Source organism: Mirounga leonina, unplaced genomic scaffold, assembly GCF_011800145.1.
Source record: "Mirounga leonina isolate KUSES-001 unplaced genomic scaffold, KU_Mleo_1.0 Mir_125, whole genome shotgun sequence".
NCBI classification, from domain to species: domain Eukaryota; kingdom Metazoa; phylum Chordata; class Mammalia; order Carnivora; family Phocidae; genus Mirounga; species Mirounga leonina.
The window spans coordinates 17,883,998-17,897,832 of record NW_023270305.1 but is presented as its reverse complement, the minus strand read 5'-3'; the positions used below and the strand labels follow the sequence as shown (position 1 = coordinate 17,897,832).

The window sequence follows — 13,835 nt, the reverse complement described above, 5'->3', positions numbered from 1 at the left end:
CCCTATAAATCTCTCTCCTGACCATCAAAACAATCAATAGAAAGGAGTAGAATAGACTCATATATTAGTGGTTTAATTGGCTTTGTGATAAATGTGTCCACTCCAAGGGTAACCAATAAACCGATTTCTAACACATAGATTGGTTTTGCCCTTTTTTTTTGAAAGTTACATACGTTGTCAGAGGTTCTCTGTGCCTGGATATTTTTCACTCAGTACTGGTGTTTGTGAATTCCATCCGTATTGTAGCAAGTGGTTCTTGTTTGTTCAGTCTCAGTGCTGTGTAGTATTCTGTTGTGTGAATATAGCCCAATACTATTTATCCATGTTCATGCGCATGTGGGTCGTTCTCAGTCCAGGCCTAGTTTGAATAACGCTGTCATGAATACTGTTGTATATGTCTTTTGGAGGACAAATTTAAGCATTTTTGTTGGGTAATGCCCAGGGATTGTTGTATCGTAGGGTGTATATATGTTTAGCCTTAGTATTCACGGCCAAGTCGTTTTCCTAAAAGATGTTTTTGATTAACTTACTTTCCCCAAAGTTTTGCCTTAATTTCTAACTGCACAGCTTGGCATTTAAGTAGTGTAAATCATAACCTAAGATGCAAAGCCATCATTCCTCAAGTCCAGGACTGAGCCTTGCGGCGGGCAGGGGATGCTCTTACCCAGCAACCTCCTACCCAGTGTGCACGCTTGAACAATGGGCAAGCAAGCACTAAGTCGTAACAGATTCACGGTTGTTCTTTCTGGGCAGCTCCTATTACAGTGGTCTCTGCCTGTCACACAAGATCGGAGACCCTTAGAATACCTTTCCTAAGGTGAAAACATCGATACATCAGTGAGGCGACTCAGCTGTGAGGAGAAGATCAGATGTGCTGGGGGTGCAGAGAGGACTCTGGGGAGGAAGGGAAATCTGAGCTGAACTTTGAAGGATGGATGCATTTGAAACAAAGAGAGCAAGAAACACCTTTTAGTTGTGTGCCCATAAAAAGAAAAGTTGGATAGAGAAGAGGAGTGTGCTGTGGATTATTTACACAGAAAGGGGCCAAAACACCAAGAGCCTGACTATTTGGTTTGAGGCCATGGGCTGTGTGGATCTGAGGGGAGTGGTGTGAAATGGCCGCTCCGAAGGTAAATGCAGGGTCAGTCGGAAGAAAACGTAGGCAATGTAGCACTAAGTCTGTGACTCTTTAAGAGGTAAATACTCCTAAAAAAAAAAAATAAGAGTAACTAACTTAAATCTGTTTTAAAACTCATTCCTATTCAAATGTGTTTTTGAAATGTTCAGAAGAGAGAAAAATTGAAAGGATTTGTCCATTAGAAGTGTGGAAGGTGGTGGAGAAATAGGAGCAGGGACTGACCTGAGGCTAGTGGATGAGAGCTATAAGACCAGAAGTGGGCTTGAGGGAACAGAATGACCCCAGTGGGATTCTGGATGAGGGGCTCAGCCCCACGAGGTTGAGCAGGCTGAGAGCCCATTGGTCCTCCTCAGAAGTCTCACCTGCACACAGGGGTGCTGAATGGGGTGACCACCAAATTCCTTCTAGCCTGATATTTGGTTCACATATAGTGAGTGACATCTTCCACACGGGCTAAGTGAATATTCCTAAGCCCAAGGAAAGTTATCTCTATGGGGGTGTCTGCACTTCTACAAAGCCACAGATCCGTGGCTGTTCAGTGTCCCATGGAGTCAGATGAAAGATGGGGCAGTTGCGAGTGGGTAGAGAGTGCCACAAAATTTTAACATCTCCAAATAAACATACAGTGAGCCCATAGGAACCCCTAGCATCACCAGCTAAGGCAGGGCGCTTCCTGCCCCTCCGCCCCCCAATCTACTCCCAAGGTATATGTTCCCTTTGGAGACTCTTTCCTCCTTGAAGGTTGACCTTGATTTTACTTTGTTGCCCAGGGTGCTTTGCCCTGGAAACTGCATAATTCCCCAGGAAGTAACCCCAAAGCCAGCAAGGATTGGAAGGGAAGGCTGTTAATGAGGCTCCTGAAAGCAAACCTCAACTTAAAACAGTTCTCGGGGATGTGAACAGAAAAACAGAAGAGCAGCCGAATGATTGACAGCTCACAAAAAATATTTCATATCCTGTATCTCATTTCATCTTCATATCAGGAGGGGTGGAGAGGGCAGGCTTTATCATTCTTTACATTTTGCAAATGAAGAACCATCTATTTGTTCATTTAGTCAGCCTGTCAGCGAGCATTTATCAAGCATCTGTTTATTCATGATGTATTGCCTGGCTCTGTGAATCCAGAAAAAAATATATGCCATTCTTATCTTCTATAGCTCATGGCTGGGCCGCATTCTTCATTGTCTCCTCAAAGACAAATGTCTGCCCTAATAAGTAAAGGAGTGCTTGGGGTCTTCTGTTACAAACTATATCTAAATTAGACAAACCTAAATAGTAAAAACTTTCATGATCCTTTCAAACCATTAATTTTGTTGTCGGGAAGAAAAATTTTACTTTACCCTTCCAGCTTCTTTTGGCTGGTCTAAGAATTAAATTGACATGAAGCAGATTAACGGGGGAAAATCAAATTTAATTATGTAAGCAAGAGAGCTCCATAAGAAAATGAGGCCCACAGGCAGTGGGGCAGGCAATTGAGGCCTATATGCCATCCAGAACTAATGAAAAGGATGCAGGGGTCTAGGTCTTGAAAGGAAAGGAAAACAATCCACCCGAAGATGAAAAAGAGTAAAAGAGTAAACAAATGTTTGCTGGGTCCATAGCAACAATGGGAGATAGAGAGGAATTTTAACCAACAGACTTTTCTAGGTCCCACCCTGTCTATCACACCTAGTTCATATTGTACTGTAGTTATCTATGGTAATAGTTCCTTTTCTGAAATAAGTCCTCTATCTAAACTTTCTTAGGTAGTTAGGAGGGAGGCAAAAAAGAAAAACTTCTTGAGTCTTCTGTTTTTTAAAAACAAACAGCCTAAAATAATCCACATGCCAAAGAGACACACTTTGGGGTGGCAAATTTTGCTCCCCTACATTGCGAAATAACTTCCTCTTTTACAAACAGGTCATGATCTATACATAGAGATGTGGGTTTTCCTATTCATAATCAGTAACCACAAAGCCACCTGAAAACTTCTCAGGAATGTCTGATGTCATCACATCTAAAAAATGAATTAGAGACAAGACTTTAGCAGAGAGAAATGGCAGGCCACATCTTCAAGTCTTTTTGAGACATAAATGTAACTGTAAATGTTGAGTCTATAAAAAATTAATGAATCAATTAGAGATAAAATTCTGTTGCATTAACATAAGTTCTTTTTTTTTTTTTTAAAGATTTTATTTATTTATTTGAGAGAGAGACACAGCGAGAGAGGGAACACAAGCAGGGGGAGTGGGAGAGGGAGAAGCAGGCTTCCCGCTGAGCAGGGAGCCCGATGCGGGGCTCGATCCCAGGACCCTGGGATCATGACCTGAGCCGAAGGCAGATGCTTAACGACTGAGCCACCCAGGCGCCCCGCATTAACATAAGTTCTTAATGATGGACCCAGTTAATCACATTTTATTCTCTGAATTCCTATTTGGAGACTACCATTGTGTCTAGCATTGTGCCATAACAATTTATGTCAGTTAGACCATGATTTAAGCCAGTTTGTCCGTAAAGGGCCAGCCAATAAATATTTCAGGCTTGTTGGCCATATGATGTCTGTTGCAACTACCCAACTCTGCTGTTGTAATGTATGTTGTAGATACAGCCATAGACAATACATAAACAGGTAGTGTAGCTGGGTTTCAGTGAACTCTATTTACAAAAACCAGCAATGGGCCAGATTTGGCCCATGGGCCATGGTTTGCTAACTCCTGACTTAGACTCAAGTTTTTTCAAACTCCTTTATATCATTAGCTCTTTTGAGGCCTGAGAGTGTATACAATATGTGTCATCTCCATTTTACAGGTAAGGAAACCAGCTCAGAGAGGGTAAGGGATCTGCCCATGGTCACACAGTAGGAGGGGACAAACCCAGCCACCTCCTGGGTTTCCTAATTCCAAATCTAGTGCTCCACGACCACTGCACACTGTCTATGACACCAAAGAAGTACAGTCCCTGCCCAAGATAAATCAGGCAGTGCCGACAGTTAGTCTTGTTCTTTTGTTCCAGCTGTCGAGAGCCTGGAATTGATCATGTTTCCAATCCAATGCTCTTTATCATGCAGACAGACCATTGTGCAAGAAGCCTAGGTTTCTCTTCTAATTTTACCTCTGACAGCTTGGTGGGTTATGGCAGGATGCCAGAGTTCTCTGGAAATCAATCATTCCCTGGGAGGATTCTACAGGTCCGTAGCACCTGTGGATGAGAATATGGTTCTTGTTTCTTTTGTTTCCTTTCTGGCGCCCCAACTCTACCCTTATGTGTGTATGTTTAGCATGGGTACAATGTCTGGAGCATAGTAGGTGCTCAGGACACATGTGAATTAGCCGAATATCAGGGCAGGGACTCCAGGCATGGAACACTCACGTGTCCCACCTGGTAATGTCCCTCAGTGGTCACCAGCCAGTTAGCACCAAAAGGCTTCATGTGGATTCGGAGCACCAGGGACACCCCTCACCATCACAGAGCTCCACCTTGCACCTAACGTCTATAGAGAAGGCGAGTAGAGCCAAGTAGAAAAGTGAAATGGAGGCTCTGACTACTTATTTGCCGAGTACAAATGAATCCTGACATGAAGAACGTGACAGAGGAGTCTAACAATCTCTGGGGAGCCAAGGAAAGGACGCTCAGGCAGAGGCAGTGTGCCTTTAGGTTGCATACTCAAATATCATGTGCCTCAGTCAGCTTTTCCCTATTCATTTGCATAGTCGTATGTTATGGGCCTGCTCTGACACTGCTTACTTACAATAGTTAATAGGAGTTTCCAAATACAACCAAGATACACCTGGCCCTTTGCAGAGCGCTGTGGCAATCTGAGAAAGAGCCAATTTCAGCCACAGGTTATAACATACAGAAGACATGTAAGACCTGCGAACTGCCCACATCTGGGTCTAGACTCTCCTTAAGGTGCCTTAGGAGTACTTATTTAAAGACAAGATATTTATGCGTTTGGCCTCATTCTGAAATTTGGAGGGTGAAAGCATCTTGTGATGGGCATTTTGTCCTCTCAGCCCGACAAGGCACCAAGGCTTGTCATGAGATGCAATGTTTTCAGGCACGGAGAGGAATCTGAATGGCCTTGTGTTTGTTTACAGATGTAAATGTGGTTGGAAGAAGGAGTCAGGGTGGAGGAAGCTTTGCCTGATAGCCCATATCAGGAAGAAACTCAGGGGAAAACACAAGGCCCCAATAATAGCGTTTGGATCCCTGTAACCCAGGTTAGGAGTCGTCCCCCAGGAAGTATGAATGCACTTGTGACAAATGAGAACGGCCGGGAATCAGATTGTCCTCACCTCAGAGAGAGGTTAAGGGTGTGAGACAAACAGCATTCCATCGGTGTTAATCCTGTGGGGGGAAAAACCGGTATTAGGCAGAGGAGGTTTCCGTGTGTGTGAATCACTCAGAGCAGAGCCCACAATGGGATCCAAGAACAAGATCGTTTCATGAACTGATCACTAGCGGTGCATGAGAGGCTGAACTAAAGGTAAGTGTTTAGAAATTTATTTTATAGTAATTGATCAAATAATTTTACTTATGTTGAATCTGAAAAAAATTTTTTAAAGGAGGGCTTGTATTTTCTATATCTTTTTTAAATTTCATTTTTCTATTAATTTATTTTCATTGATCTCTGTGACAAGCTGAAAATAAAGAAATACAGCTGCTTCACTGGTGATAATTTGAGAAGCACCAGTTAGAAGGTGGTAGGGTGTCCTAGGTGGTAGACAGTGGGTCAGTAGACCTTCAGAATGAGGGGAACTCAGTGAAGACCAGACACACAAGGAAGGTTTCCTGGTGGAGAGGATAAAGTTGGACTTTGGAGGATAGGCAGGATCTTGACGGATGAAGAGGCCCCTCAGATCGCTCCTACAGCTGGGAGGGAGTACTCATGCTTGGCATAGGCTTGTTTGCAGGCTGCTTCAGTGCATATACATTCTGTCCTAAGCACTGTACTGGAACAAATGGGAGCTGTTGCCATGGAGGGCTGAGCATGGTTATGGGAGCCAGGGCCCTGGGTTCTGGATAGGGCTCTGATGAATTTTCCCTGGGTAGCCCTGGGAAAATCACTTGACCCCTACTAGGCTGGAAAAGCCATGAGGGCAGGGACTATCTCTGATGAATGGTGCTTAGCTCAAGCCTGGCAGATAAAAATTCCCAATAAAATTTTTGGTGAGCCAATGGATGAATGGGTTTCAGTTTTAACACTTGAAAAATGAGAGGGGCTAGGTAAGATTGGTGGTTTTCTTTTTTTTTTTTTTTTAAGATTTTATTTATTTATTTGACAGAGAGAGAGTGAGCGAGAGCAGGAACACAAGCAGGGGGAGTGGGAGAGGGAGAAGCAGGCTTCCCGCCGAGCAGGGAGCCCGATGCAGGGCTCGATCCCAGGACCCTGGGATCATGACCTGAGCCGAAGGCAGACGCTTAACGACTGAGCCACCCAGGCACCCCAAGATTGGTGGTTTTCAAACCATACAATGAGAAACCTTACAAAGCTGCACTGTGGTCCAACCTGTAAAATCAAGCCTCTACCCTTGAGTTTCTATAGGATTTCATTTGAAGAAGGAACTCCACTGCTAAAATAATTTTGGGGAAATACTGGATTTGATGATTTCTAAGGCATATGCTAACTCTGACATTTTCAGATTCTAAGTAGATAGGAATGCAAATCATAGAGGCCATAAAATCATTGACTTAATGAATCACTACTGTGCAAAAATAGACATAGGAGATATAAGGATGTGCTAGAATATTGGGGTTGGTGGGGTCCAATTGGCTGGCAGAGCTCTTAATGTGAAGCTTGTTGAAAAGCTTCAGAAGAAGGATCCATTTATATCCCAAAAGAGTATGTAAAATTTTCCGTGCCATTGAGTATCACTTGCGAGTGCTATGGTTGCATGTAACAGAGACACATAACACTGGCTAACACAGAGAACACTGCCAAGTCTGGCCACTACCATGGCTTAAGTAAGCAAATGGTTTGTCCTTCCCATGTAATAAGTCTAGAGGCAAGCCACCGAGGCTGGACCATTTGTTCAAGGAAGTCATCAAGATCCAGACTCCTTCTAGCATGTGGCTTTTTTCTAGTGGTCCCTCTCTAGGGGTGACATCTACTTTCCAGGAATGGGAAGTGGGGAAGTCAAAAGTAGTGCCACCTGGGAAAATTGGGAAAGTCGCAGCTTTTCCGAAAGCCCCACCTTGTAGACTGCCACCTTCATCTCATTGGCCAAACTGTCCTGCAAGAAGCTCTGGGAAATCAAGTTTTATTGAGTGATCAAAGCTGCGATCCTATTAATAAGGTGAAGGAGGGAATGGGTAGATACAGACAACTGTCAGTATTTACCATAATATGTATGTGATTTTTTTTTTTTTTTACATTGCCCAAAATGTCTTTAAGGAAGGAGTTAATTTGAAGAATATGTAGAAGGAGGGACGCCTGGGTGGCTCAGTCGGTTAAGCGGCTGCCTTCGGCCCAGGTCATGATCCCAGGGTCCTGGGATCGAGTCCCACATCGGGCTCCTTGCTCAGCAGGGAACCTGCTTCTCCCTCTCTCTCCCTCTGCTTGTGCTCTCTCCATCAAATAAATAAAATCTTAAAAAAAAAAAAAGAATATGTAGGAGGAAAGTGAGAGACACGGTTTTGTAGGGAAGATGGAGAAGGACATTAGAGCAGGCAGGAGGACGTGAATGAGCTTGGGGGTGACAGCCCTGTGAGGGAGGACAGAAGGGGCATCCACTGCTCCTTCCTTGTCTGGCACAGGGACCCTCAATCCCTATGAACTGAACTTTAGCTTCCTGTTGCTCTCCTCCCCCCTGCCCCTGCCACCCAAACAGAAGTGTCCCTGTGACATGGTCAGGGGCCCAGGACCCAGCCCTGAGGCTGGAGAGAGCCCTCCTTTTCCTCAGGCCTTGGCTGCAGGAGCCCAGAACCGCAACACGTGCTCAAGGAACCCCACTCTCTAGGATGAGAATCGGATCAGGTGCTGCCGCCCATCTCACCTCTTCGTCCTCCTCCTCCTCGCTGGGGGAATGGCAGAGTGTCAACCGGCAGTGAGTAACCTGAACATGGGCTCTCCATTCCAGGAGCAACAGAGACTATCCGGGAAGACCCACTCAGAGCCATGTCTCTGAGGCTACCTTTCCAAGGCAGATGGAAGCTGGGGCGGAAGAACTCACTGGGGGGTTCCTCGCAGCTCCCCAAGCAGGACTATGAGGCCCTGAGGGAAAGGTGCCTGATGGAAGGCCGCCTCTTTGAAGATGACAGCTTCCCAGCCAGCCTGAGCTCCGTGGGCAGCGGGCCCCTGCTGCGGAAGCTGCCGCCTGGCCTGCAGTGGAGGAGGCCTCCGGTAAGCGAGGAGGGTGCTTCCCCACAACACACACACACACACACACACACACACACACACACAGGTCAACCCAGACCTTCCTTTGGGGTGCTCCAGATGCCAGGTCTTACTCACTGCCATTGATCCCCACGTGAGGGGAATGTGTGAGTGCCCACATTCCTATTCTCCAGATGGAGAAAACCAGTGGTGGCTCTGAGGTGGTCTCAGAGCCCCTTCAGCCCCTACCCAGAAATATGCTGGGCAGCCACAGCCAAAGTCCTGTTGGGCCTCATCCAAGATGGCAGGGCATCCTGAGCTGCTGCCGATGCCATCGGCCAGGGAGACACATTCTCACATACCTTCATTCCCAACCAGGCCCAAATCAGGCCCACAAAACACATAAATTAAGAAGCTATTGGGCGCCTGGGTGGCTCAGTCGTTAAGCGTCTGCCTTCGGCTCAGGTCATGATCCCAGGGTCCTGGGATCGAGTCCCACATCGGGCCCCCTGCTAGGTGGGAAGCCTGCTTCTCCCTCTCCCACTCTGCCTGCTTGTGTTCCCTCTCTCGCTGTCTCTCTCTGTCAGATAAATAAATAAAATCTTTAAAAAAAAAAAAGCTATTAATTACTTTATAACAATGTTCTTCACTTTCTAAAGTGCTTTGACAATTCCTTTTTTTTTTTTTCTAAAGATTTTATTTATTTATTTGAGACAGAGAGAATGAGAGACAGAGAGCATGAGAGGGAGGAGGGTCAGAGGGAGAAGCAGGCTCCCTGCCGAGCAGGGAGCCCGATGCGGGACTCGATCCCGGGACTCCAGGATCATGACCTGAGCTGAAGGCAGTCGCTTAACCAACTGAGCCACCCAGGCGCCTGACAATTCTTTTAAAAGGCAACTTAATGTTTTCAAAGGCAATCCAGCCCCCGCCAAACTTGATTTACACAATAGATTTCCCAAATATGGCTGGTGAACAAAGTGGAGTCAGCCTGTGCTACAGATTCTCTGCCCTTCTAGGCCCTGTTCAGCCTGCCCATCAAAGCGTATGGCCCCAGACTAAGTCCCTTCTGTGTGCAAAATTCCCAAGAGGGCCTCCCAAACTGGATAGTAGTCAAGATTCTACTTTTCTCAGAAAATTCGGGAACTGCTGACATAGAGTCTGTCACACACCTGACCTTGGGTGAGCTGTGCCAATGCAGAACATGAGGGCTTTAGTGCTCACCATGGGGCAGAGACCACCTGCCCCATCTCCCACTGCATCTCAGTGCGGAAGGGCAAAGAGGCCATTATGTTGGGGGACGGGGTGGGAAGGAGCAGTAGGAGGAGAACAAGGACAATGGGAAGATCTCTAGGAAAAATATGAACACCCTCTAAAAGACATACTTCCATTTTAACAGAAACTCCAAGCAAAGGCATTTTGGTACAAGTGCTATTTCTCAGTATCCACACAGAGTTCTCCCAGCCTCTGGCTTACATGGGCTGCAAGAAGAAATGAGAAATGCGACAGGCTGAATCCATATGCCAGCTTGTCTGGGACAGCCCTGATTTCACATATATTCTATATTCTATATTCTATATCTATAGATCACATATATTCTATATCTATATCTATATCTATATCTATATCACATATAGAATCACATATATTCTATATTCTATGTCCCCGTAAGTCCAGTCTTGGGGCATGGGAAACTACGGTCACTGTAGCTCAAGGAGCTTCTTCTTGGTCAAAAGGGCAATTCCATCTGTCCCCCATAGGAGCTACACAGCAATCCCCAGTTCTATTCTGCCAATGCCAAAAGACTGGACCTGTGCCAGGGAGTGGTAGGTAAGTCTGTACAGCCCCTGGACACACAGGCCTGGCAGCTGCTAAGGCTGAGCGGGGTGGGGAAGAGGGGAACTGAGAGATTCCCAATGGGGGAAATGGCCACCCTGAACTCCACCTTGTAGTCTGTGTCCTTTGCCGGGAAAATGGTAACAACTGGTCCTCTGAGGATGTATGGGAATGCCAAAACTTGCCCAAGGGTAATCCTCATTACCAGTTTACAGGTCTAAGTTTTGTCTTGGGGGAATGTGTTCTCTGTGCTCTAGACCCCATAATGAGTCCTTTTGGGCACACCAGTCACTAGATGCCCCAGCTAGAGTCCAAGCATGCCTGTCCTCATCCCGACTTCCTTTTTAGGGGAATAGAAAAAGCCCTCGGCCACAAAGGGGAGGCACAAATGTAGAGACACTTGTTCCATAGACAGGGATCATGGAGCCCAGAAGCGTTGAGGCTTCCCCAGAAGAGCATAGATCAGTTACTTTCTAAAGTGCTTTGACAATTCCTTTAAAAGGCAATCCAGCCCCCGCCAAACTTGAAGGCAGGACTTTAAGAAAAGTTTGGTTGTGTTTGGGTCCAAGTTCCTGAGGATGTGGCATTCAGGAAGCTAAAAGCTGGTCCAGGAATATGGCTTAATTCTTGGTGTCAAGTTGAGATCCCAGCCAATGCTCCTCCCCTCCTTCTGCTCACTCACTGTCTTCCTCCTCAGTTTTTCTTTCCCTTCTGCTAAACGGGGCTACAAGCCCAGAGAGGAAAGCAGCTGGGACTAGGCATTTCTTGCATGTAATGTCTTCAATAGATTCACGCAGACACTTGCAGAACGTAGGAAGTACACCCATGCAGACGCTATGCGCTCTCTGGCTTAGGTGATTGCTGGTTCTTGGCCGCTTTGCAAGCCCTGACTTTGCACCAGGACATCCTGAGCCGTGTCGTTCCCCTGAATCAGAATTTCACTGAGAAGTATGCCGGCATTTTCCAGTTCTGGGTGAGTAACCTCCTGGTGCCCCAGCCTGGAGGAAGCCATAGGAAAGAGGGTTCTTGGAAGAGTCATATTTTTGCCTCCTGGGCTGACCATCTTCCACGGCAATCTTCTCTCACCGGTGGGCACTTTCTCCTTCCAGTTCTGGCACTTTGGGAAGTGGGTGCCTGTGGTGATAGATGACCGACTCCCTGTGAATGCAGCTGGCCAGCTGGTGTTTGTCTCTTCCACCGACAAACACTTGTTCTGGGGAGCTCTTCTGGAAAAGGCCTATGCTAAGTAAGACAATCACCAGAAATATTTTCCCTCCTCTCCCCTTCCCCTCCCTTCCCCTCCCCTTCCCCTCCCTTCCCCTCCCCTCCCCTCCCCTTTCCCTTCCCTTCTCCTTCCCCTTTCCCTTCCCTTCCCTTTCCTTCCTTTCCCCTTCCTTTCCCTTCCCCTTCCCTTCCCTTCCTTCCCCTTCCCCTTCCCTTCCCTTCCCTTCCCTCCCCTCCCCTCCCCTCCCCTCCCCTCCCCTTCCCCTTCCATTCCCTCCCCCGTCTCTGTCTTTCTGTCTCACTCCCATCAATGCTGGGAGAGCACAAGAGGAGGCAGGTAAATTTTATGAAGTGAAACGCTGAGGCATGGCTCAGTGAATATAGAAGTGATGTATTCAGAGACTCTTATGTAGAGTTTACCCCATCTGAACGAGCATTTGGGAATTTTGCCTTTCCCTAATGGATGGAGTTGTTTAACAAGGATAGGAACTCAGCGTATACGCTTTCTCCTTTGCCCCTGGGATGGAAGGAAGGAGTAGCGGGCACATGCCCAGGGAAGAACCAAGCAGGGGGGTCACTAGACTCATTTGGACCATCCCAGGCTCCAGGATAAATGGCCCTTCCCTTCTACTCCCATGCGTACTCCTTCCCTGGGCAGGCTCTCTGGCTCCTACGAAGACTTGCAGCATGGACAGGTGTCTGAAGCACTCGTGGACTTCACTGGAGGGGTGACGATGACCATCAAACCGGCAGAAGCCCCCGGCAACCTCTGGGACATCCTAACCCGAGCCACCTACAGCAGAACCCTCATTGGCTGCCAGACCCACTCAGGGGTGCGACTGGGCTCTGTACCAGCAGTGTGTCCTCCCTGCTCCCGTCCCCTTCCTCCACCAGCTTCTGCTCTCACCTCGGGGCGGGCCCCCAGACCCCCCTCTAGATCCTGCTCCTAGAGTCCTGCTGCTCAAACCCGAGCAGCCAAGCTGAGCCCTGGGGGCCGGCGAGGCCACAGTCGAATGCAGATGGTGTGCAGACAAGCGAGCTAACAGTGACTAAGTGTCAACCAGGTGCAAGGTGCTTTACTAGCACAACTTGTCTTTACTGCCTAATTTAGTAACAACCAAGAACGTGGGACTAGAGTAGGGAGCCCTGGGCTCAGCCCTGCCTCTGCGAGCGACCACCACGTCATCCCATGTGATGGTTTAGCAGCTCCGAATCTGAGTTTGTCCTCTGTCCAATGGGACGGGAATCCCTGCAGAACGGCATCCTGACTTAGAGGCTCCAATGAGACTGTGGATGCTGAAGAGCTTTGACAACTGTGAGGGCATAGCTGGGTCTCTCCCAGCCCTCCCCATAAGCCCTTGCTCCAGCCACGCAGGTCCCCATGCCCCTCCCCCCCCCCCCGCCCTCAATAAGCTGTATACAGCAGTGGGCTGACAGGAGCTCTCTTGTCTCCACAGAAGGAAAGGGTGCTGGAGAATGGGCTGGTGGGCGGCCATGCCTATACCCTCACAGGAATCAGGAAGGTGGGTGGAACCAGCCCCTCTGTTTCCCGTTGGGCTCCTCCTTCTCTCTCAGGGCTTCTCCCAAGGCTTGGGTGAACACTACTTGCTGGGCCCAGTCTAGGGGGCAAATTCTTTGCCGGGTTTTATAGGTCCTGCCAAAGCAGGTGGTGGGTTCCTGCACCAGTACACCTGTGTTCTGGAGTGATGTGGTGGGTCCAGCCTAGCCTGGGCCACCTGCAGGGCACCATCCCAGCCCCTCCTGCCCTGGGGCAGCCCTGCCAATCAGCCACCCAGCCTGCTGGGCCTCACCGCCCTTCCTCGAGGCCCCCTTTGCTCGGGGCTGCCACTGCCCATGGCCTTCACATCTGGGGCTTCCTGCCCAAATTCCCACTTCTTTCTCACACACTCCTTTCCATCAGCCTCCCGGGTTCTTTCCATGGCTCTTCATCTTTTGAGCTGTGCTAAGCATTGAAGGAAAGATGAATCAGACAGGGACCCTGCCTACACAGAGCTCACAGTCAGGGATGGAGAACCATAGGTAAGAATGGTAAGGAAGCAAGGTAGAAAGCGGAGAGAAGAAAAAATAGATGAAAGGCTTTAGGGGCTCAGAGGTAGGAGAGAACACATTTGCCTGATTGGGTTGGGGAGAGTCAGGAAAGGCTTCGTAGAGGAGGTGGCATTGAGCTGGCCCTGGAAATGTCAGTAGATGTGTCTGAGGGAAAGGGGCACTCCTGGTGGACGGGGCTGCACGGAGAAGCATGGGTCCATCTTACAGAGCCTCCGATGTCCTCTAGACAGGCTGATGTGCCCAAGTCCTCCAATTCCCTTTTACTCTTTCAGA

General features: G+C 47.9%; 1 protein-coding gene across 1 annotated transcript in view; it reads left to right on the top strand.

Moving 5' to 3' along the window:
* The window catches only part of CAPN14 (calpain 14), a 56,253-nt gene that overhangs the window by 21,529 nt on the left and 20,889 nt on the right, over nt 1-13,835 (top strand). The window contains exons 3-8 of the mRNA XM_035000852.1: nt 8,197-8,459; nt 10,193-10,262; nt 11,123-11,241; nt 11,378-11,514; nt 12,151-12,325; nt 12,950-13,015. Coding sequence (XP_034856743.1) covers nt 8,235-8,459; nt 10,193-10,262; nt 11,123-11,241; nt 11,378-11,514; nt 12,151-12,325; nt 12,950-13,015 — 792 coding nt within the window. The 5' untranslated portion in view covers nt 8,197-8,234. The remainder of the gene's footprint in view (nt 1-8,196; nt 8,460-10,192; nt 10,263-11,122; nt 11,242-11,377; nt 11,515-12,150; nt 12,326-12,949; nt 13,016-13,835) is intronic.